The sequence below is a fragment of the Rhineura floridana genome, chromosome 1 (assembly GCF_030035675.1).
Source record: "Rhineura floridana isolate rRhiFlo1 chromosome 1, rRhiFlo1.hap2, whole genome shotgun sequence".
Taxonomy (NCBI): domain Eukaryota; kingdom Metazoa; phylum Chordata; class Lepidosauria; order Squamata; family Rhineuridae; genus Rhineura; species Rhineura floridana.
In genome coordinates this window covers 164940564-164965730 of record NC_084480.1, presented here as the reverse complement: position 1 = coordinate 164965730, position 25167 = coordinate 164940564, and the positions used below count along the sequence as shown (strand labels likewise).

Below are 25167 nucleotides of genomic sequence, written 5' to 3'. Positions count from 1 at the left end.
TATGAGCCAACAGCGCAATGTAGCTGCAAAAAAGGCAAGTGCTATTTTAGCCTGCATTAACAGTAGCTTCCAAATCGCATGAAGTATTGGTTCTCACCTATTTGGCACTGGTTTCTTGCTTCCCATCGTGTGGTAGTGGCTCCATTATGATTTCTGCTTAGGTTTGCCGATTACAATTTACCAAGGACTGGAGACTCAGACTGAGTTTGGCAGTGTTCAGATGGCTACCACTGTGAGCAGGGCAGATACAGAGAGAAACCTTCAGGCTGTTACTTTTCAGTGGTCTGCCTTGGATGTTTGACTTGCACCTAATGGCTTTCAATTCTGCTTGTTAGGGCACTGGCTCTACACATTGCCCTATTTTACAGAATGACTCAAAAATCAACAACTTATTAACTCTAAGGGCAATATTAGCCTTAAGGAACAGTGACAAAAGTCTTGTTCAGTCTAGGGGGAAGGAAGCCTGACGAACACCCCTCCCTAATCCCCTCAAATTGGTAATTTCCCTCTTAACCCTTGTATCACCACTGCTGCTTTCTACATTCAATGAGGAAGGGACACATGATAGGTTTCAGATTTTGTTCCAGGTGGAAGCCAGATAATCCCAATTTTTGGGGACTGATTTTCAAGCTAGCTGAGAGATAACCTGCTTTACACAAAATGCTGCACACTGAGGGGCGAAGTGGACTTCTCTACAGAGCCGGCTATCTGCCACAGAGTTCTGCCTCTCTTTCAAGCAGCAATCGCTCCACATCTTGGTCCAGCTTTTGGCATCAGCTTTTCGCCTTTTGCTAAGGCAGTTCTACAAAATGCTTGTGTGTTCGTCATGTAAGACTTTGTCACATGTGGGCAATCTGTGGGCCACATAAGAGTCATCCCTGCCACAGAATCTCACCCCCTGCTGAAGTTTGCATTAAATGGCACCTGCTCCACCCCAAAAGCTATTTGATAGGTTGGGGCAGCACGACTGTGATGAGGACAGTAGGGGTAGAGTTACCCATGTGTGTGTGCATGGTCCTCCCCACCACCACGTTTGTCCCTTGATAGCAAAAAGCAGTTGCCCACCCTTGTTTTATGTCATTACTGCTCAACAGCAGCTGTTTATTTGCTTAGAAAACAGTGTACAAAAGTGCCCACCTAGAAAAAGCAGCAGAGATACGATCAACCTCCTTTGTGGCAGACATCTAGTACGTGACCTCGGGCAGAACGTTGTCATGACGACAGCTAAAACAGAGGAGCAGCAAGGAGATACGTTGTCTCAGCCCTTGTAAAGGGGAACAGGCAGCTGTGGCATGCACTGCTGAAACTTTGCTCCTAAAGTCAGAAAACTGGGCAAGAAGCATAACGAGAGAGCTGGCTAGAGGATGCTGCCAATGAGCTATTTCTCCTTTTGCCGCTACAAGTTTTCAAGGCAGTAGAATGAAATAAGGAGATCCAAAGCAGTAGGGAGATAGCAACAGGGTCACACACTCCAGGTCACCTCCATGGTACATAGCACTTCAGCTGATTGTTAACTGCAAGAAATGGGCTAACCAGGGCCATTAAAACACAGACTCCACATTGCCCATCTCCACACAGACAGTCTTCAGTTGGGAGTAATATTCTATTGCTGCTTCGCCATTCTCTCGGCCAAACCCTGCAAGAGAGAGATGTCTGTGATGAGACTGCAACTATACAATCCCCTGCAAGAAGAGCTCTGGAAACCTGCATGGCAGGAATTACACCTTGGAATGGAGACTGGGGCATCTGGTACTGAAGCCAGCATTCACTCTTAAGAATCTGCTTTCCCTTGTTGTCTGCTTTCACAGGGAAGTTTGCTGACAACTGGATGGAATGTAAAGACTAAGAAGATGTCAGTGGCCAAGGAGGAGGGACTTCTTCACTTACGGGTATGCACAGATGAACCTAAATGCTGCAGCCTAGCTGGCGTGTTTTCTTTCTCACAGGGTGAGCACTACAAATGACAACTGTATTTACCTCCAAATTAAACACTGATTAGTCTCCACTTTGGGCCCTTCCCCATGCTTCAGGTACGCTGTCTGACCAAGGGCCAGAACTACCTTACACTGGAGGAACTAATTGACATCAGGATTCTTAGTCAGGGCCACGCTCCATTATGTCTCCAGACCATTGCAGCTCTCTTTGTCCGCAACCCAAGCTTGGCTAATGTTCCCTTTGCTAACTATCACGTAATCAGCTGAGAACCAAAGCCAATCATTATAGCCATGAGCCGAGTGGGTCACCTGACATCTTGTATCCTCCAAAGGGTAGCTCCACAGGGCTGACGTTGTAGTTGTTGATGTAACACACCCCAGCCTGGAGACCAGCCACTACTCTGTGGGCTCGCTGGATATCCCTGTGAAGCAGGAGGATGGGGTTAGGCGCTGCCATGTCCTCCCCAGCCTAGCCTTCATTTCCCACAGGATATGGGCTGCCATTAGTGTTATAGAGGGCAGAGGGATATACAGAATGGGGAGGCAGTTATGTTATCAGGGGAGATGGGAATGCAACAGGGTGCTGGTTGCCCCCAAACTGTCACCCCTTGCAAATAGCCTGGATAGCCTTGGTGACAGTCCACCTGGGTTGAAATTGCTGCTCGTGGGTCGGTGAATGGTAAAACAACGGCCATTCAAGACTTGATCCTGGATGAGCATGCCGACCTGGCTTGTATTACAGAGACCTGGTTGGATGAAGCTGGGGGGGTTAATCTCTCTCAGCTGTGCCCGCCAGGTTTCTCTGTGCAGCAGCAGGCTAGACCTGGGGGGCGGGGAGGTGGAGTTGCAGTGGTCTATCGTGATACCATTTCCCTGACCAGGTGCCCTATCCCACAGTATCCAGGGTTCGAGTGTGTGTATCTGAAGTTGAGTGGTCAGGACAGAATAGAGATTCTGTTGGTGTACTGCCCACCCCGCTGCTCAACAGTCTCCCTTCCTGAGCTAGCTGGGATGGTCTCAGGGTTGATGTTGCAGTCCCCTCGGCTTGTGGTGCTGGGGGACTTCAACTTCCATGCCGAGGCTGCCCTGTCTGGAGTGGCTCAGGACGTTATGGCCTCCATGACAGCCATGGGTCTGTCCCAAGTAATATCTGGCCCCACTCATGTTGCTGGCCACACCCTTGGACCTTATTTTCTGTGTAGAGGGGGATTTTGGTGATCTTGGTGTGCAGGAACTTTCTGTAGTTCCGTTGTCATGGACAGACCACTACCTGGTTGGGTTTAGACACTGGGACTCAGAACCTCTGCAGGGGTGGGAGACCGATTAGGTTTCCTGATGGCTCTTGGGGATTTTCCTGTCACCTCGGCAGGCGATCCTGTTGAAGCTCTGGTTGACCTCTGGAATGGGGAAATGGCCAGGGCGGTGGACACGATCGCTCCTGAGCGTCCCCTCTCACGAAGTGAAGCCAGACCAGCCCCCTGGTTTACCAAGGAGCTGGCGGTGATGAAACGAATGAGACGGAGACTAGAGCGATGTTGGCAGAAGACTCGGAGCGAGTCTGATCGAATACGGGCTAGAGCCTATTTGAAGGCCTACTCCGTGGCAGTACGGGCAGCAAAGAAAGCATTCTTTTCTGCCACTATTGTGTCTGCGGGGAGCTGTCCAGCGGAGCTGTTTCAAGTGGTCAGAGGTCTTTTACATCTTGGCCCCCGTAGGGATAATATAGACCATTCAACAGACTGCTGCCAAGAATTTGCACGGCCCTTTGCAGATAAAATCACTCAGATTTGTTCCGACTTGGATGCTATAGTTGATACAGTCTCAGTGGATGTAACTTTGGCTCCTGCCTGTCCAATAATAATGGATTCTTTTCAATTTGTACAGCCCAAGGCTGTGGACAGGATCCTTGGAGAGGTGAGAGCCACCACATGTCTTCTAGACCCCTGCCCTACCTGGCTCATTAAATGCACCAGAGAGGGACTGGCTAAATGGGTGAAGGGAGTGATCAATGCCTCCTTACAACAAGGCAGAGTTCCAGTGTGCCTAAAGGAGGCAGTTCTAAGGCCTTTGTTGAAAAAGCCCTCCCTGGATCCCTCCGTAGTGGATAATTATCGGCCAGTGTCCAATATCCCATTTTTGGGCAAGGTAATAAGAGCGTGTGGTGGCCTCCCAGCTCCAGGGATTCCTGGATGAAACGGAGTATCTAGATCCATTTCAGTCTGGTTTCAGGCCTGGTTATGGGACGCAGACGGCTTTGGTCGCCTTGGTGGACAACCTACGCAGAGAACTGGACAGGGAGAGTGTGTCCTTGTTGGTTCTGCTGGACCTTTCAGCGGCTTTCGATACCATCGACCATGGTATCCTTCTGGGCCGCCTTGCTGGGACGGGACTTGGGGGCACTGTTTTACAGTGGCTCTGTTCCTTCCTGGAGGGACGAACCCAGAAAGTGGTGCTGGGGGATTCCTGTTCGACTCCTTGGCCGTTGGCCTGTGGGGTCCCTCAGGGTTCAGTTTTGTCCCCCATGTTATTTAACATTTACATGAAACCGCTGGGAGAGGTTGTCTGGGAGTTTGGGGTTCAGTGCCACCAGTATGCTGATGACACCCAACTCTACTTCTCCTTTCCACCTAACTCCAAGGAAGCTGTCTTGGTTTTAAACCGGTGTCTGTCATCAGTGGTGGACTGGATGAGGGCGAACAAACTGAAGCTTAATCCAGACAAGACAGAGGTGCTCCTGGTCAGTCGAAAGCAAATCAGGAAATAGGGATTCAGCCTGTGCTGGATAGGGTTACACTCCCCCTGAAGACGCAGGTTCGCAGTTTGGGTGTGCCCCTGGACTCAGCTTTCTGCAGTGGCCAGGAGTGCTTTTGCACAATTAAGATTAGTGCGCCAACTGCGCCCATTACTTGAGCTGTCTGATCTGGCCATGGTGACACATGCCTTAGTTACATCCCGCTTAGATTACTTTAACGCACTCTACGTGGGGCTGCCTCTGAAGACTGCTTGGAAACTTCAGTTGGTGCAATGTGCTGCAGCCAGAATATTAACTGGGGCTGGCTACAGGGACCATACGACTCCCCTGTTACAAAAGCTCCACCGGTTGCCACTCTGTTTCCGGACACAATTCAAAGTGCTGGTGATGACCTATAAAGCCCTATATGGCTTAGGTCCAGGCTATCTGTCAGACCGTATCTCCCTCTATGAGCCTGCCCGGGCCCTGAGATCCTCAGGAGAGCCCCTTCTCTCAATACCTATGTCCTCACAAGCACGACTAGTGGGGACGCGAGATAGGGCCTTGTCGGTGGCTGCCCCGAGGCTTTGGAACTCCCTTCCTAGGGAAGCAAGAATGGCCCCCTCCTTGCAGTCCTTCCGTCGGCAAGCAAAGACTTTTTTATTTCAACAAGCCTTTGGAGCTGAAAGCTGTTAAGGACAGGACTTGAAGGGTGCTGCATTGCTATTGTCTAATTGTATTATTTTAAACTGAGTTTGAATTATTTTAACTGTACGTATGAATGATTTTAATACTGTAAATTGTTTAATTTGATTTTAATCTAGACTTTTGTATGTTTTTAATTATTTGTACACCGCCCAGAGAGCCTTTTTGGCTTAGGGCGGTATATAAATTAAATAAATAAATAAATAAATAATGTGTGCTTTTATCTGGAAGCCGCCGTGAGTTCCAGTTTTGGAAAAAGGGCGGGGTAAAAATAATGATAACAAGTAAATAAATATAACTGGTCGAGTAGGCTAAATGCTGCCAGGCACAGCTGCCCCCAATTCCTACTGAGCAGAAGCAACTGTGCAGCATCATGCTGTGGGCTGATATACTGCTGCTTCCCAACACATTGATACTATACTGCAGAGTTCCCCGCCCTACTTGCTGTGCAGTCTGGCCCCACTCTTAAATCATCTCCCTCTCTTCCTCAAACCTCTTCCCTTTCTTGATGGTACCTGGTAAAGACACCTCCTGCCAGGCCAAAACGGGTGTTGTTGGCTCGTTCCAGGACTTCTTCTTCAGTGTCAAAGGGCAGGATGGACATGACAGGCCCAAAAATCTCCTCTTTTACACACGTCATGTCGTCCTTACAGTTTCCTGAGAGCAACACAGGAGTGACCATACATTATTCAAGAGACAGCCATCTGTTCTGAATGCACAAGTGAGGAAGAAATAATCCCTTTATCCAGTTATCCTGCAGTTAGGAAGTGAACTGGGTTCAGAACAACCTGCTTAAAAGCACCAATTGTTGCTCTAGATCAGGACAAACTAGCAACCTAAATCTATGCATGTTTACTTGTAAATTCAGTCCCATTTCAGAGGACAGGACTTGCTTCCAAGTAAAGCGTGCATAGGATCTCTACCTTAGTCCCTGAAGGGCATGACAGTGAAATTATTTACAAATCCAGTTACATGGTCAGGAAAAGCACATCTTGCTTTGATTGTACCCATTCCAAACAAGCAACCTTTTATCTATTCTGTCAATACTTCTCAACAGTAAAGACTTCCTTAACATATAAAACTAACATGCTAGGAGAATAAGTTACTTTTCTTTGTGCGGGAGGTTCTTTATAGTAGGGAATGCTCAAACATGCAATCCTCAACTGCAATCCCAACTGATTCTTCTGATCATGTAGTTCAGCTCTTACTGTCAAGAGCATGCAGGACAGTACTCCCCTCAATGGAAAGGGGCCCCCATCCTTTCCCAATCTCAAAAAAGATAAGGAGGCCAATTTCGTCAACTAAAAATCCCACTGGCTCCTCACTAACATATATATAAATTGTGTTCCAACTAGGAATGTGCTAGAATTCCGCCCAATTCAGTTTTGGTACCAAATTTTCCATTAACTCACTTATTCTCAATCCCTGAGGATCAGATTTTAATGTAGCTAATTTCCATGGCTATTTTTGAAAGCAGATTTTTTTAAAAATCCGCCTCTAAAATGTTGATTGCAAGAATGATAATTTATTGATATTTCCTTTTAATGTATCGATATTTCCTTCAAAACATCATTTCTGTTTAAAATATTGATATTTTTCCCCAAGCAAAAAAAATATTGATCAGTAAAAGCAGTGGCTAGTGGATACAACGAACTAGAATTGATGTCAGCCTGTTAAGTCGATGAAATGCTTTCGAACCGGCACCGGCCAACAGATCCCATTGCTAGCACCAGCTTGTCTTCACCCACCAGCATAATGACTTTGTTTGAGAGTTATGAGAGTCATTCTTGGTGACTCAATAATGGTGTCCATACCTAGCACACAGGGAGACATGTAGAAGCCATTGTTCAGCTTTGGGTCATCTGGCACATATGCATCTCCTCCACACAACACTGCTGCACCCTGAAAACGCAAAAAAGAAGGCAGTGGAAGACAGTGCTGTTAAAATGAGCACAATCAGCCGAAGTCTGACAATGGGCAGGCTCAGCACGAGCAATAAGGGAACAAAAAGCTGGAATGTCTATAGCAAATCATCAGACTCGGTAGAAGGATTTTCTGCTGGCACAATGCCATGAACACACTATCAATGGTGACTGGCGCTTCTCCCTATACATGGCATTTCACTGGCCCTTGGAGTCATGAAGGCTGGCGTGTCTTTGCTCCATTCTGGAAAGCATAAGAGGTTTGGAAGAAATGTGTCCCTTGCAGGGCACCTGCTAGAGCAGCAATGGGGAATCCTTTGGGCTTCATGGGCCAGATCCTTAACAGGATCAGCCTCATGGGCCAAATTTCACAGGAGGACAATGCAGCCCACCTGTTAATCACGTATTATAATGTCACATGATTGGCAGATGGGCAGCCACACCCACCTCTCAAAACAACTAGACAGCCCTCTTGCTGTTTACAAAGGGATTTAAGACAGCTCCCATGCAAGCCTCCTAAAGCCCTTTGCAGAAGCAATCTTTGAGGCAGCTCCGCGCTTCTTCTTTGAGCAAGCAGGCAGCAGCAGCAGGAGAGAGGAGAAAGGAGTTGGTATAATGCAAGCTCTGCTCTTTCTTCCACCCCCTGCCCGCTGAAAGGAGAAGCACAGAGCTGTTTCAAAGATACTTTTGCAAAGGCTTTTAAACCCGACTCATCTTGCTGCCTTGGCTGTACCGTCCTGTTCCCTGCTTGGAACAGGTCGCACAGCCAAGGCAGGGTTAAACCCTGTCCTCCTACCCAACAGATGACATCATCAGCTTTTGGGGGGGAAATGGCCTTGTAGGTCAAATTACACCCTCTGGTGGGCCAAAAGTGGCCTGTGGCCTGGAGGTTCTCCACTCCTGCGCCAGAGGGTTCTGTTTCCCTTTCAGGTCATTTTATTGCTGTGTTGTTGTTAATAATAATAAAATTTATATCCCACCCTTTCTCCCAGTAGATGCCCAGGGTGGCAAACAAAACACTAAAAATACTCTAAAATATCTTAAAAATAGTCTTTAAAATATATTAAAAACAAAACATCTTTAAAAACATCTTTTAAAAAAGCTTTAAAAACATCTCAAAAAGCAAGTTGAGTCCTTCTCTTCTCTGCTTTTGAATCCTCACTCCATGGAGGAAAGTACCTATTTGGGTCCCAATATACAGCTTCAGTTTGGTATTCTGGGCATACTGTTAACTCTAAAAGAGAAGCATGCACTGGAAAAAAGGAAATAGTAGCAAGAACAAGGTGGCCAAGGAGGGCTCAGGGGAAGGAGGGCTCATCGTCCTCTAAAGAGGGAAACAAAAGTGCCAGAATAAGTCTCTCAAATTGATCCAGCTTGATTTCATTGCTGGGCCTAAGTAGCTTCCTGACCTGAATGGTGAAGGCTGTTCCAGCAGAAAAATACTTGTGTGTAGCAGTGAAGCAAAAGGAAAACATGGATGGTATCCACCAAAGTAGTTCTGTTAGCCCAAGGATTTCCACTTGTGCAATGGAACCTCTCCACCTTCTCCTCTCCCTGCGTGCCTTTGGAAGGTTGGGGAAAACCCTAGAACAGATTTAGGGAGCACACAGGGGGAGGACAGGGAGGGGCAGCTCTGCAGAGCAAGTATTTCTGGCTACACAAATGGAACTAATTTGCTGGATGCCACCCTTTATCTCTACGCTGTAAACTAATCTAGCCCAGTCTCGACAGGACTCTTTTGCAACCCACAGCGTTATTCACTCTTGAAAAGCTGTAACCCTTGGCAGGGAGCCCAGTGTCATGGTCCATTACAAAATGCAATCAAAGGACAAAGTCCTTAAGCATGGATTGATGAATAGCCTCCAAGTCCTTGGGCTTTTGTCCAATTTAGAGTTCATAACCTCTACCTTGTGGTAGAGGCACACTGTGGAAGAACGTACTTCACACAGAATCTGAAGCTACCAGTGGTACCCCCCCAAAACCTAGCAAAAAGGAGGAACGCTACTTTTTAAATCAGAAAGTCACAATTCCAAGTATGCTTTGCCAGATGTAGCTCTTATTACTAGAAAAGAATATGGTGCCTGTATAGTGTTGTAGCTGTCTGGGTGGAGGGAGGGAGGGGCCTAGCCTCTTTTACCTGAGATCATCCATTACTCTCACCTGCTCCTGTGCTTGTTTAACAAAGCTCAACACCTTCTCCAGGTGGGGGCGGTTGATAAGTGCTCCCATCCTTGTGTCTTCCAGCAAGGGGTCACTAATTTTGATTTTCTGTGTCTGTTTCACAACTTCCTTGGTGAAGGAATTCAGGATCTCACGTTGCACAAATACCCGCGTGCCATTGCAGCAAACCTAAGGCACAGAGACAGATCTAAGACACAGCCCACTAACCACACCTTGCCAGCTCTGGAAGTACCAACAGGCCACCTGCTCACTGGATGTTTTGCACTGATTTAACATCTCCCAGGAATAGGGTTGCCAGGCTCAGGGCCTGAGACTGATCCTGTATCTTTAGGAGAAGAGAAAGTCAGCCAAGTGTAGGTGTTCTTGCAACACGGTAATGGGAAAAACCACAAGGTGGAATTCTCCCCTCCCCCTGCACAACTTTTAAAGATACAGAAGACCTCGTGGTTGCCGGCCTCCAAGAGGTCTTCTGTATCTTTAAAAGTCATGCAGGGGGAAGGGAGAATTCCACCGTGTGGTTTTTCCCATTACCGAGTTGCAGGAACACCTGCACTTGGCTGAATTTTCTCTTCTCCTAAAGATACAGGATCAGTCTCAGGCCATGGACCTGGCAACCCCACCCAGGAATGGGATTTAGCAGAAAATGCTAAACAGTCAGTCTCTTCCACACAGCGTGAGAAGAGCGCATTTAATAGTACCACTCTTTGCACAGCAATAAATTGTTAGGACATAAGAAGAATTATTATTCATAACAACAATTGTTTATACTCTGCCCTTCTTTCCAAAGGGAGCCCAGAGCGGCAAACAAATGATACAGCAGTAAAAGCATCTTTAGAAACATCTTAAAAACAATCCCAGTACAGATGCAGACTGGAATAAGGTATCTGCTTAAAAGGCTAGTTGAAAGAGGAAGAATAGTTTTGAAGTGTCTTCTTACATATCCGCTGAATACTGAGAAACGGGGATCCTAGCACACTAGAAAAACTGGAGCTTGAACTGCCCTCCCACAAATGAGGCAAGAAAAGAAGTTTTTTGAGAAGTACAGCACAAAGATTTTCTTAGGCCCCTTGGTGCCACCATGTGGGGAAATTACAACAAGCAACCAAGAGCTGCTATTCATATAGTGGGCTATGCTATGGCACAAAGCAAACCAGTGGCTGCCCAAGACATGTGGCTGCTTAAGCCCACAGATCCAAATGGCACCCTTCCCCATGTTGGGAAAAACAGAATCATATGTTAAATAACTGACAGCTTGTTTCTTTTTAATGGCACCTTTAGAAAAGTCTGGATTACAATAACAAAATGAATGAAGACTCGTGATGTAGCCTCTTGGCTTTTCAGTGAGCTCCAAGCCATCCTCTACAAATGGCATTACAGGGGCAAACTTATATTAGTTTAATATCTGCTCAAACCAGTACTTTGCCCCACGTAGTTGGGAGTTTACAGCCAGCTCTGTCCTCATGCCAAGATCAGATTCTTATGAATCTTAACAAAACAGGACCTTATACATGGTAGTCACTTATTAAAGACACAGCGGATTTCTTCTTTTTCAGTTCAAGAAGAACACTGCCACTGGAGGGGACTTTCCTGACAAGACTTAAACAGGCTCCCAGCTTCCTCCCTCTGGAGGTCCATACCTCGCCTTGAGTAAGGAAGTTGGCCATGAGGGCTCCTTTCACAGCATTTTCCAGGATACAGTCAGAGAAGATGATAAGGGGGGACTTGCCCCCTAACTCCAGAGTAACTGGTTTGATCCCTTTGGCTGCCAACTCCATTATCTATTGAAACAAAGACAGTACAAGCTGTACGAGCAACAAAAACGAGTCTATCACAGCTCTGTAAAATCTCAGTTGAAAGGGACCATTCCTCATTTGGGAGTCTGTTGAATAAGTGTCTACATCCTTTGCTGATCAGTCAGAACTCAAGACAATGCATGATGGATTATGAAATTACTAGTTGTTTCCATTTCCCCCAGAGGATATCACACACAAAATACTGATTGCAAGCGCAGGGTGGACATGCTATACAGGCTCTCCCTTGCTGTGGTTTGTTCAAAACACACTTTCCTCTACAACCCTCAAGCTCAAAGGTTTCAACAATACACTCAGGGTTTTGACTGTAGTCAACAGCAAAGATATTAACTTGTCACAGTGTGGTCTCTGGGGCATCTCAAAAGAGATAAAGCTTTGGGGCACTCTGAACTGGTCTTTGCATAGCATGCTAGCGCTCTTGGGAAACTGGAAGGCTAAACGTTATTGTTCAATAGCTCCACCAAGCATTAGTATCCTGTACCTTGATGCCTGTAGGCACACTCCCGGTGAAAGAGACCTTGGCCACATTTGGGTGCTGGCACAGGAATTGTCCTGTGGCAGCTCCACCCTGCACCACGTTGAAAAGCCCCTTGGGAACTCCAGCCTCACTGAAGATCTCTGCCAGCATCACAGCGGTGACAGGGGTGAAGGGAGAAGGCTTGAAGACCATGGCATTACCTAGGCAATCCAATTCACAGGGATGAGGAAAAAAGGAACAGTCATGCCTTATCTCTACCTACAGCTACAGCTAACCTGGCAAAGGAAAGAGTGCTGGTGAGTGGGGTGGGAGAGTCAATTTGGCCTCTCTGATCCCAGCAAAATGTCCAGTGCAATCATTACAAGTTAGTAAAGGCTACCTTTAAGACGTAGACAGGCAATGGTACCAGCACCTGCCCATTCCACCTAGCCCCATGTAAATGTGGTGGCCAAATCACTCATACTCCTCATTAACGAATTCGCTCCCTCCTTAATCTATCAATTATATTTTACTTTCTTTGGCTCTAAAGATAATAGTAGTAAAAGTTTTGTTCCCTACCCCATGCCACCTACTTTTCTCACATGCCCACCGTGAGAGAGAAACTGCCCTAGAGCCCTACAAAGACAAACCTTGGCTACTCATTCTTGGAGATGATACCTACTCTCCTCAGAGTGTCTCTTACCACAGGCTAAAGCAGGGGCAGACTTTGTGCAGGCAATCTGGAAAGGGTAGTTCCAAGCTCCTATCCCAACACATACCCCAAGAGGTTCTCTTCTTGTATAAGCAAAGGATCCCCCAGGAAGCTGGATGTGCTGACCTGGACAAGAAAGACACAGCAAGATGAACAGGAGTAGTATAGCTTGTCGGAGAGGCTTAGAAAATTAAAATTACAATAACACAACTTTTATTACAATAACTTTTTAAAAAATATATAAAAATAAAATATATAATATAAAATATATATAATATTTTATATTATTAAAAAAGTATAAAATAAAACAGTATAAAAGCAGTCAGTTGATTAAAAACAAATACTGAGCTGCATAAAAGTAATTTAGAGGATGAAAAAGCCTGAGAAAATAAAAGATTTCCGCCTACACAGAGATGACATCAAGCAAGATGCTGGACAAGCCCCACTGGGAAGGACAGTATACAGTTACAGCGCCACCACCAAGTAGACCTTTTTGCTGAAGCCACCCTCAGATGGTGGTGACATTCAAAGGAGAGCCCCTCTTGAAGATCTTAGTGTCCAGGCAGGCCCACCTGAAGAAAAGCTATCTATATATCCCAGTCCCACACCCTCAAGTTCTTTAGAGGTTGAAACCAGCTCTTTGAATTGAGCCCAGAAATGAACTGGGAGCACAGGAGTAATGTGATCACACTGTCCAGTACCATTTAACAGTCCTACAGCTGTATATTTGAAGGGTAGCTGGAATACATTATAGTAGTCTAATGTGGAGGTTAATGGGGCATAGATCACTGCAATCAGGCTCTGTCAAGTCTGCAGCTGGTGCACCAGTTATAAAATGGTAGAAGGTGCTCACTGCCATGCAGGCAACCCACACCTCCAGTGACAAAGATGAGTCAATGAGCACCTTAGCACGATACCTCCAATCTCCAAACCAGGCAGTTTACCCAGAAGGAAGGTCAGTGGTACTGAAAGCTGCAGAGAGGTCCAAAAGAATAAGCAGGGTTGTATATCCTCTGCCCCTCACCTGGCATAGATGATCAGAATGATCAAGATGGTTTCAATGTCAAACGCAGACCTGAAGTCTGATTCAAACATATCTAGCCAGTCACTCTCATCTAAGAGTGCATGAACTTATATAGCAAATACATGTCAGGCGTAGTGCACCAAGCTTCCTCTAAGGACCCCCCCCCCATTTCCTAATTTTATTCAGGAAGGGGATGGTAGGAACCAAATGATAATTACAGAGATCTTCTTGGTCTGCTTTGTTTCAGCCATATCCCTACCTGCTTCATAACTCTCAGTTCTCCAGCATACCTAGGAGCCAACTAGATTGTGCTCAGCAGAAGAGGACGCTTGAGAGCAACTGCATCAACCACCTGACGCATCTCCACATTCCACAGTGTCATCAGGGTCTACTGGAATCTAAGAAACTCACTAAGCCTCAAGGTGTGCAGCATAGCATAGAAAATTACTGTAGGAGCCCCGATTGGCTCTGGCTGCCTGCAAAGTTTTTTTTTTGCAGCACACAGAGATTTAAAAAGAATAAAGACTGTGTTTTAAATATTACAGCAGTGGTGGGGAACTTCTGCCCTCCTAGACCTCAGAGATTGGCCCACCAGGCTGTTTCAGACAAACCACACCCTCCTTTTCTGGATCTGATGTCATATATGTCAGGTGTAGGAAAGTTCAAGCAATGGATAAAAGGAGGAAGAATTGGGAGCATGCATCCTTTGCAACAAAAATAACTGATTTTTGAATTTTGCACCTTTTTCTGTTGCTCTGTACAGCAACAGAAAAAGGTGCCAATTTTTAAAAGGGTCAACTTTTTGATGCAGAGGAAGAATCGGAACACACGAGTACGCTCTTGATTCTTTCCATTGAAGGTGAGTGGTTGGTCTCACCCATCTGTCAAAGTGGCCTATAGGGGATGGGGGAGCTCAACTGGATTCTGTTTCCCACCCCTGTATTATAGTTTCAGCAGGTACACAACAGAAGGTACACCACACTGCACACACCTAACCATTTTGCTATGCGTTGCAGTCTTTAAGCCCAGTAGAAGGGCTGGTCCTCAGGCATTACTGCATAAAAGGGCTTACAAAAATTCTGAAAGTAAAACACAAAGAAACCAAAAAAATGTATCCTGTCTGAACGTCCAAGTTCTTCCCACATTTGACTTCTGTACTTTACCAAGAAGTATATTAGACTAGCTGAGGAGAATCAAAAATCCAGAGCTAACAGAGTAGAACTAACAGAGTTGTAGACTCTCACCTGCTAGGCAGCCAGCTAGGCCGGCATAATACTGCAGACACTGCCAAGAGACGTCAATATCTATTCGGGCTTCAAAGATGGATTTGCCATTGTTGATTGTTTCTAAGGTAGCTATTTCTTCCCTTCGCTCCTGGAATCCCAACAGAAACACAATACATTATACTGACTGGTATGAAATCTGTGCCAAAGCAGCCTGCAAATTATTATCAGGAGAAGGGAGATACATTGGTATATATCTGACACAAAAAGGTTGGTGATCCCTAATATACCCAAAGACTACTGGAAGACAGTGCAGGTAGATGCTCTCAAAGTATTAATCTGAGGGGCATCTGGTCAACTGGTCTCTCTGGCTCCACCAGAGTACTCTTCAGTTGTCTAAAAGTCTAGGGCAAAGTCAAATGTCCTTTGTTTCATTAACTTCCACTGCTCTTAACTGTTCTACACATTATTTGATAATTTTGGGCAAAATTCCATGATTCTCACTGAAACAAAATCTCACCATGTGGAAGTTTTATTCAACAAGAGATGGGGATATTTTTCTTTATAACTTAGACAACAATCATATGCACAATTTCACACAGAGGGTCTATTAAACTAAGACTGCATTGCTCTACCTACTTATATGGGAGTAAACCTCACTGAATGTAATGGATTTACTTCTGAGTAGGCATGTTTAGTTTAAACTGTAAAGTTATTTGTGTCTGCTGACTCTCAAAATGTGCTACTATTGCCTATAAGGGATCAATACTGTGCAAGCTCAGTATAGCAAGAACAGAATGGATATTTCTGATTGGCTCTGTGAAGTTACTATAGGACCACCTGATCCCTTTGTTAATCTAATGTATCACAATTTATTAACTGCAGTGTCTTGATCAGCTAGCATTGCCAATCAACAGGAAAGCGGGAGTGGGGAGGGAATCTTGCAAAGGACTTTAAAAAGAACACACTCCTCCCTGCCTGGAGACAGGGTTGTGGACCTGCTGGCATAGTGATGTTTTGTGATGGGCTGTACTGTGCTGTGAAGAGAGGTGGTTTGCTATTTCATGAGAAGGAACAGAAACAACTCTAGAGACTCTCAGTATGTGGAAACTTAACAATACGAGTGTGGGGGACAGGACAGTGTCTGGGCTATGGCCTTGGGGAACAAATTTTGTCAGTTGCAGGACAAATGTGTAAAATCACATATACGTTGACACTGACTGAACTGATGGTGACTAACCCAGAAAAGAGATCTTGGTGTCAAGTGGCAGCTTAATGAAGCTGCCAAACCCAGTTTGTGGTAGCTGCGAAAAAGCTTAATTCCATGCTAGCAAGTATTAAGAATGGGATAAAAAATAAGGACATCTGTATTGTAATGCCTTTATACAAATCTTTAGTGTGTCACACAAGGAACACTGTGTACAGTTCTAGACACCCCATCCTAAAAAAGGCACTTTGGAGCTGGAAAAGGTGCAGAGAAGGACAGCTTTATACAATCATGGGGATGATGGAGAACCTTCCCAACAAGAAAAGATTGAAGTATTTTACATTTAGAGAAAAAGTGACAGGTGAGTAAGGGGGGGCAACACATGGTAGAGCGTCATAAAAGTATGCAGTGTGTGGAGACACAGACATTTTCACTCACATGCAATATCAGAACTCAGAGTTATACAATGACATTTATTGGGAGAAGATTCAGGAGTAGTGTGTGGGCAGGGGGAGACATCTTCACATAATGCGTAGTTAACTGTGCACTTTTACTTTATTTGAAGCCTCCAGGTTCAGAGACAGCATTTCTCCAAATTTTGCAAGTGGGGAGCAACAATGGAAGAAGGCTATTGTCTTCATGTCCTGCTTATGGGCTTCTCAGAAGGATCTGGTTGGCCACCATGAGAAACAGGATGGTGGGCCAGGTGGACCTTTGGTCCGACCCAGCAGGGATCAACTTATGTTCTTATGCTTATAATTTACCTGCAGACAAGCAGAAACACAGCATGTACTTCAAAGCACATGTCATACAAAGTGGCCTCTGAGCAATATGATAAGACTGGGGAAGAACACCCCAAGGCTTTCCATCTCTGTTCTGAACAAAGGTGACTTTTACTTACCTGGAGATGTTAATAGGTTACCAATTGACACAGCACTGCCAACAAGTGTCTACAAATCTGGCTTCCAGTGGCAATTGTATCTCCTCGTCTAGCGCCCACCTCTTCCATTTATACCGTGCACAAATATCTCCTCCTTCCCCTTCTCGAAGTATTGCAGAGAACTTACAATTGGAGAGGGGTTGGAGGCAACTACAAATAACGGCTAGTTATTAGAACAAACCAAAATTTGTGACCCTCTGGCTGAATGGATAGCCCCCTTGAATAGCAGCCAACATTGTCTTAGAGGAGGCTGAGCTAGTTCATGCTCTTTTATCACATACCCGGATTATCCTTGCAGCCTCCAGCAGGATACTGCTCCGTTCCATGCCTGATTTCTGACTCCATATTTTAAAGGCAGTCTTTGCACTCTGCACAGCCAGATCCACCTCCTTCTCCCCAGAGAAGAAAAATTTGCCAATAACTCGCCCTGAGGGGGAAAAATTAAATCCAGATTTCTAAAGCTTGACTTGCTGGAATGTTTCTGCTACAATAACCTCTTACAGAAGCAGAGCTAACATGAACTGTGATTTTGAGACAAGTGCAATTGTTACCACTGCATCCTTCAGCAGGAAGAGTGGGATCTAAATTTAATAAAGAAATAATATTTATTTATTCCTGATCTCTCTGAATTTTCAACCATTGGTGCTGATTATTTGAAAGCCATACAAAGGCTCCTGAATAAATGGTCTTAGGCTGCAATCCAATACACACTTACCTGAGAGTAAGTCCCATTGAACCCAATTGAGCTTATCTCCGTCCAGACATGTATTGGAGTGCAACCTTGATTTCTTATTTATTAGAGAGGAGAAAATCCTTACTGTATTCATAGCCAAGCTCTAGCAACGTTTGAAAGGAATGATATAGCAAGTATTAATCATTTTTGGTAATTGATTGACAAGAAGAGTCTCTGAATTATCTTTAATATTGTTATAGCAAGTATGTATGCTTTTTTCTATAACTTCGCAAAACTATTTTTATAGAATTAGTAAGAATTTGAAAAAAGTATGTTCCTAGACAGATACAAGTGCTACACTATTCCCATTATTTGCAAGTCTTGCACCTCAGCCCTCAGCCATGTTTTTCACCAATCAGCAAGTTCAAAGTTCCTAGGATAAAAAGATAAGATAAACCATGCAGAATGCACCACAACAGAAGGTCCAATAAGCAGATTCAAAGGACAGAGGTGCATGCTTGCTTGCATTTCTTCTGGCTTGAATAAATCTAAGCCAGAAAAGCATTATTGGGTAATGTGAATGTTCCCTAAATGATATGACAGTAACAGCAAGCTGATGTAATACAGAGTCTTGGAGTGGATTCCCAAGCCACCTGTTGCTGTAACTGATGAGAGAACGCCAGCTATCGCATGTCTGTAGAGTTGGTCTGTACCCCCTGAACTCCAGACTTTCCCCAGAACATCATCACAGGAAATAATTACCAGTTGCTGGTTCATATGTCTCCTCACTGTGGTCTCCATCCACAGGCTCAATACGGGCACCCTCTCGGTAGTTGAGGGGTTGCTGCAGTTGAAATGTACCAGTGATGGTGCTCATTGCAGCACGATGAAGCAAACGAGAAAAACTGGGTAGAAGGAACAAGACACTGGGACTGAAAAGCATCCAAGCGCTGGCACACAGGGAAAAGGCTGCACAGAAAGGAAGACAGGCCTATCAGTATTGGCTCCTGCCTGGATTCACATAGCTCCCTGCTTACTGCAGTATCATTTATTCAAAAGATATACATACTGCCCTCCAGCAGAGCTTCCAGGGAAGTTCACAAAAACAATATAAAACAAAGAATTTTATCAAGATTTGCCTCTGAATGAATTGCACGCGTGTGTGCTTATCTGCGATACCTATAAAACATAGCAGAATGTGCAAGGCACGTTTCAGCTCTCTTATGCTTCTACACAATCGGCCAGATTGCCTCCTAGAGGTACGCCACACAAATCAGCCAACAGATGAAGAAGACTCCTTCCATCATGAGCCAAGCAAGATCTAGTTGTTCAGACCTATTCCTGCGCCTCAGAGGTGGGAGCAGTGCTTGGTACGACTCCAGGAAAAATCAAGAACTAGGGCAGGAAATGCTACCTGAATAATGTTGGGTCCATATGGACACTATGTATGTTGCATTCCTATACAGTAGGGCCCCACTCATATGGCAGGTTACGTTCCAGACCGCCGCTGAAAAGCAAAACCCGCCGAAAAGTGGAACTCGTTCAGTAGAATGGTGCCCAACACCCGAAAAACACCGTAAAGGCAGAACAAGCGCCGTACAAGTGGGGCCTTACTCTAATTGAAAGCCGCCATATTAGCGGAACGCCACAAAGCAAGTTGCCAAAAAGCGGGGCCCTACAGTACTAGATTTGAGTACAATTGTGGGAAACTTTGGGAAGCTCATAGAAGAGACTCTGCTGGAGCATATGTTCTATTATGGCCTAAAGCTTATTTTGCACACCGCCTAACTCCTTATTCTTTTCTACACATTTTGGCAATTATTGGTATGGGTATTTGCTCTTGACATTGTTTTGCACCCAAAGACAACCATTGGGCCGGATATAACCTAATGCTATTTTATTTATTTATTACATTTCTACCCCGCCTTTCTTTTTCATGATTGAAACCCAAGGCGGCTTACATATGGTTCCCAGGCGGTCTTCCATCCAGGCACTGACCAGACCAGACTCTGCTTAGCTTCAGCAGGGTGCTGGCTTCATGTGCCTTCAGACCATAGCCATCTCACAGGTGATGCTATTCTGGAAATATGATCTGGAGTGGCCTAAGGGTTATTTGAGGGATGACGGTCCCAGTTCATTATTTGAAATTATCATTTGATGTTATCACATATTTGTGAGCATTGTGCAAACACAACACTTTTAACTAGAGACAATGACCATGGATCTCAAAGGGGACATGGATCTCCTGGTCATGGAAATATATCATATGGGAATGAACAATGCTTATTCTGGGGTTCTACGGCATGCAGACTTCAGTTCTTTTTTACATTTTCTGTAAAAGTGTTTCAAACACTTGTGCAAATAAGGACCTGGGACGTAGTAACTAACTCAGCATCACCATAATTATCCTGCTGGGGCTAAGCAGGTCTTATCTCATAAGCTACCTGGATGCCATATGAAGTGAGGTCCTTTGAGGAAGAGCAGAGCGTAAGCACTATAAAACAAATTTAGCATTTGAACAGTTTTGAGCATGGCCAGATTATAATGGTGTCACTGAAGCAATTGAATCAGGACCTATGCCAGCAAAGGGCCCTGACTCTGAGCTTTAAGTAAAAACAACACAACCAAATCTCTAATCCTCCTCGAAAGAAAGTTATGAAGTGAAATCTTCAGGCAACCTTCTAAGCAGTTTCTGGGAGATGAGCCAGTCTGGCTGCTCACACTTTTCAGGACTTTAGACAATGAGTAAAGTCAGCGCTGTGATGGACAAGTGAGTCGTCTGGACAACAGGCAACAGGAATCCCTGTGGCCCTGAAGAACTGTTGCTTTCCCCTCCCCTTTAGTGCACTTCTCTTCCCTGCTTCTGTGTCAATTTTTAGTCCCTGCACTCTCCTGTGAACAGCCCCCTTTCCAGGCCTCCGTACTAGGAAAGGAAAAACTAACGGAGGGAGGGAGGGACGGAGGGGCACTGCAGACCTCCATGATACCTAGAGGAGAAGAAGACGCTCCACGAGTCAGAGAAGCAACCCACGTCCTCACCGCCAGCCACCCCACCGCACGCAGGGAACAGAGGGAGGGGCGTTTCGTGGCGAAGAGGCGAGGGACTCCCCCTTCTGTAAACTAGAGGCCGGCGCCCTCCCATTGCATAGACATCTTAACTTCCAGGCCGAAAATCCTTCTCCCCCAACCCCGGCCCCAAAGGGAGCCGTGGACAAGGTGGGGAGCGCGCCCGCCCGGTGCAGGATGTAAGCAAAAAGGACGCATCTCACTCCGACACACGTGCGTGTGCAGCAGACTTTTTCGCTTCACTCAGCTCCCCAGGTGCTTGGATGACAAACGGGGCACGCATGCAGTAGGGCGCTTGGCCCCCAAGATTCCTTCGTCCGGGGCGTGACCGCCTCTCCTTACAAACTAGCTTGGGGGGAGGAGGAGGAGCGGCTGCGCTCCTGCAGTTCTGGGAGAAAGAGCGCACGCCCCCCCCCGCGGCACCCCCGCCCCGCTCACTCGACCGATGCCACTCACTCTCAAGCCTCCGCCCCGATCGAAGGGATCCGATCCACTAGCTCTCCAGGCTGATAACGGCCTTCAGACTTCTTTGATCAGCCACGCCCCTCTACGGACTCTCCAGGGGAGGTGGATGAACGGGCCTGGCCGTTCCTCCTTCCTAATATACACACGCGTAGGAAGGGGACTGATAGGGGAGTGTCGTTGGGCGGGGAACGGTCGCCTACTTGGCCCCGCCCCACGGCTGGCAGGAGGGATTGTGGAAGGAATCCGCCTCCCACCCTATTGGTTGACTAGGGCTGCAAATGGAAAGAAGTCTACCGACCGCTCGCCTGACCTCTCCTGGGGGCTGCATTCTCATCCGCTGCTTGTTGTATTGTAGGAAGTTATAGTTCAGTTCCAGTTTAATCTGCATTCACGGCATTTGCCAAGAAAGTCTAAACTGGCTGACAGGAGAAAACCAACTTGCTGTTCCCTCTTTTCCTCCTCCCAAATTTCTAACTTGGAGAGAAATTATGCAAGATTTTGAAAATTGCTAAGTTTCTTATCAAAATATACTGGAAATGTCAAAACCAACACTCTCTCATACTGAATCTTGCAATGCTAGATATGCCAGACATCAAATCCGGTTTGGGGCATCAATTTTTCCTTCTTGTAGCTATTGGCAAAACGGAGTCTGTTAATGGGAGACACCAAGAAAACCTAAGTTCTTTGTACTTTACAATTTGGTCTCCACACGGCCCTTAGCTTTCCATCCCTAATCTGCTTTCTCTGCCGGTTTGGGAACAACACTGAGTTTAGGGTGACTGCCAGCTTGCATGCTCACCCCTGGTAAGGAGAGACGGAGTTTGTCGTCAGTGGTTGGCTGTTTCCTTCTGCCCTAGGAGCAGAGGTGTAGTTATCCAGGGTTTGGGGGGTCTTAGACCTCTTGCTTTTTCAGGAGCCAGATCCCAGCAGGGTCCCTATGTCTCCAGCTTCCTGTGAACCAATCAGCATGCGAGGAGAACAGTATTAGCCACTGAGTAGAATCTTCTAACTTGCTTCGTTGTCATTTCCTTCTGATTGGAGCCGATTAGAGTGAAAGGAGTTCTTATTAGTACCTACTTCAAAAACCAAGTTGTGTGTGTGTGTGTGGGGGTGAGAATTCTGTTATTTCAGCAGAGATAGTGAATCTCATCTATATCATCAAGCAGGAGATAAATGTGCAGACACTGAATTCAGTAATTCAATTAATGCTTCTGACAGTGAGAAAGGACAGTCAAATGTTGACAGCAATAGAGAAGCAGAAGGCAGAGTTCAAACCTGGCCAGATTATTGTATAATTTTAGAAGGGGACATAGCTGTGACTGTCATGAGGGACCCTGCACTTCTGAATTTGCCATTACACTTCTGCCTAGAAGCCTTCATAAGGGCATTGCTTCAACAAGAATTCTGCATCTGTGTTGGAACTGCTTTTTAATGTTTTTAAACCTTTCCTTTTTAAAAAAATGTTTTTAAAGTTGTTTTGTTTTAATGTATTCTAAAGTCTGTTTTATGATTTTTAAAGTGTGTTTAGTACTTTTGTTTGCCACCCTGGGCTCCTGCTGGGTGGAAGGGCGGGATATAAATCAAATAATAAATAAATAAATAAATAAGAAAGAAAGAAAGAAAGAAAGAAAGAAAGAAAGAAAAAGAAAGAAAGGTGAGGAGGTTTTCTGGTCTATTGGCTCTGGCTATAAAATGTGAAGGTATTGAATATTGTTAACTGACCTATTGGTGAGCTTTGGTTACAGTGATTATTATAGCTTCTGTTATTTATTATATTATCTATTATTGTTGTAGACTGGTTATTTTTGGTGAGTCGCTTTGAGCACAAATGTATTTGTGGAAAATGTAATATATAAATGATTATTACCCCAGCTTTCCCTCTGCCATTTGGTTAGACAGAATTGCATCATTAGTAGACACGCCGTAAATGAACCGGATTAGTCTGGTGGAGTCTGGAGAGTGGAAAGGTGACAGGGACTAAGGGAAGCATCTCATGATCATGCACTAACACACTTCAGTAATACAAAGAAGAAGGGTGCATTCCATACTTCTGAGTACAAATGCACATGATTTGACCTTTGGAGCTGGCTGGCTATCTTTAAACAAATAGTTTAAATCTTTAGATTTTAGTAGCAAACCAGAAAGCCGGAAGTTCTGATAATAGTTAAATAGTTACTTTGTTGAACTTACATTTAACATGCACAACTTCTGAAGATAACTTTTGCAAGAGATTGGTTGGTTATAACTAACTTTAGAATTTCTTATCACCTATGAATATATCCAAAAAAGATTCATAGCATCGCCATAAGTCGTAATCGACTTGAAGGCATATAACAACAAAATATAGCACTGCCCATAGCTTCAGTGTTGGCACAGCGTGCAGAGGAAGAGAAGGAGATACAGTGCCTTGCAAAAGTAATCAGACTCCTGACCAATGCTCTCATATTACTGAATTACAAATGGTACATTGTAATTTCATTCTGTATGATATTTTATTTTGAAACCCTGAAACTCAAAATCAATTTCTGTAAGGGGACATGGGTTTTATGTTGGGGGATGTTTGTAAGAAACATAAATAAAAAACTGAAACATGTTGCATGCATAAGTATTCAACTCCTGTGCTGTGGAAGCTCCCAGTTTACACAGATGAAAGACATTGTCCTATTGAGGACACAATTACTGTACCATTGGCATTCACCTGTGAACCATTAAAGTTGCTGTCATATTGTCAGGATAAAAACCCAACTGTTGAAGGATCATTGGTCAGGCTGTGGATCTAAAGAACAATGAAGACCAAAGAGCATTCTACAGAAGTGAGAGACAATGTAATATAAATGGATAGATTAGGAAAATATCCAAGTGTTTGGATATCCCAGTGAGCACAGTTGGATCAATAATCAGGAAGTGGAAGCTGCATCACACCACCCAGCACTGCCAAGAAAAGGCCGATCCTCAAAACTCAGTGCTCAAACAAGAAGGAGACTTGTGAGAGAAGCCACAGAGAGGCCAACACTCCCTTTGAAGGAGCTACAGAGTTTGGTGGCTGGGAGTGGAGTAATGGTGCACCAGTCAACCATATCAAGAGCTCTGCATAACACTGGCCTGCAGGACCAGTCCCAGACATGCAGGGGCCCTTGGGCACCAGCCTGCCATGGACCCTGGCACACGCACGCATGCCCCACCTACCTACCTACCTACCAGGCAGGTGTAGGAGTGGGAGGTTGGGCAAACGAGCTGGCGGGGGCGGAGAGTGAGCGGGCTGGCTGGCAGGGGGGAGAGCGAGTGGGCTGGCTGGCAGGGGGGAGAGCAGGTGGGCCGGCAAGCAGGTGGGCAGCTCCCTCCCCGCAATCTGCGGCAGGGAGCCTGCCGTGAAGGGGAGCGCTACTACCCCACCACAATGAGGGGCCCTCAGGATGGCAGGCGAGGGAGCGAGGGAGCCGGCAGGGGCAGAGGGTGAGCGAGTGGGGGGAAGGGATGGCAGGTGAACGAGGGAGTGAGTGGGTGGGCGGGACTGTGGGTGAGCAGGGGGAGAGGGCGAGCGAGGGAGCTGGAGGGGCAGAGGGCAAGCGAGTGGAGCGGAGGGGCAGAGGGCTGGTCCGGGGGAGAGTGGGCGGGCTGGTGAGCAGGCGGGCAGCTCCCTCCTTGTGATCCGCTGCAGGAAGCCTGCCGCAGAAGGGGAGCGCTGCTCCCCCACCGCAATGACGGGACCTTCAGGGCCTTTGGAGCCAGCCTTGCTGGCCTGTAGGGCCGGCTCCACGCATGCCGGGGCCCTTGGGCATCGGCTTGCCCTGGGCCCCGGCATGTACATGCGCGCACGTACGCACGCCTCCCCACGCCCCCCACCTACCTGTCTGCTGTCTTTTACCATTGCCCTTAACAAAGATGGCGGCCCTGGTTTCCTTAAGGGGATGACGCCTCTGCCGCCATCATTGTTGATGGTACACGTGCATGCTACACACACGCATCTCTGCCATCAACTAAGATGGCGGCAGGGGCTTCAGTACCTTAGGGAAACCGGGGCCGCCATATTCGTTAAGGGCAATGGTAAAAGACAGCAGACAAGTAGGTGGGGGGGCGTGGGGGGGCGGATTGCAGAAGGGGAGCGGAGGGCCCCCC

General features: G+C 46.0%; 1 protein-coding gene across 3 annotated transcripts; it reads right to left on the bottom strand.

Annotated features, from left to right (window-relative positions):
- Positions 1-1067: 1067 nt before the first annotated feature.
- Positions 1068-21209, bottom strand: ALDH9A1 (aldehyde dehydrogenase 9 family member A1). 3 transcript variants are annotated; one of them, XM_061584259.1, is made up of 12 exons: positions 21043-21209; positions 18283-18489; positions 17129-17274; positions 14722-14851; positions 12445-12579; positions 11766-11962; positions 11111-11251; positions 9453-9641; positions 7185-7272; positions 5886-6027; positions 2244-2356; positions 1068-1636 (listed from the first exon to the last, which is right to left on the bottom strand). In XM_061584259.1, the coding sequence occupies exons 2-12, from the start codon at positions 18461-18463 to the stop codon at positions 1542-1544; spliced, it is 1557 nt and encodes a 518-aa protein (XP_061440243.1). In that variant the 5' UTR covers positions 18464-18489; positions 21043-21209; the 3' UTR covers positions 1068-1541. The 3 variants fall into 3 exon arrangements, with proteins under 3 accessions (XP_061440243.1, XP_061440251.1, XP_061440260.1); XM_061584267.1 differs by lacking the exon at positions 21043-21209 and adding an exon at positions 20790-20929; XM_061584276.1 differs by lacking the exon at positions 21043-21209 and adding an exon at positions 20508-20616.
- Between the last annotated feature and the right edge of the window lie 3958 nt (positions 21210-25167).

Coding starts and splice junctions, on each gene's coding strand:
- ALDH9A1 (XM_061584259.1), bottom strand. CDS start 18,463: ATGCTTTTCAGTCCCAGTGTCTTGTTCCTTCTACCCAGTTTTTCTCGT. Junction 12,580..14,721: donor CCTAGCTGGCTGCCTAGCAG/GTGAGAGTCTAC, acceptor TTTCTTGTCCAG/GTCAGCACATCCAGCTTCCT. Junction 11,963..12,444: donor TGCCCCTGCTTTAGCCTGTG/GTAAGAGACACT, acceptor TGGATTGCCTAG/GTAATGCCATGGTCTTCAAG.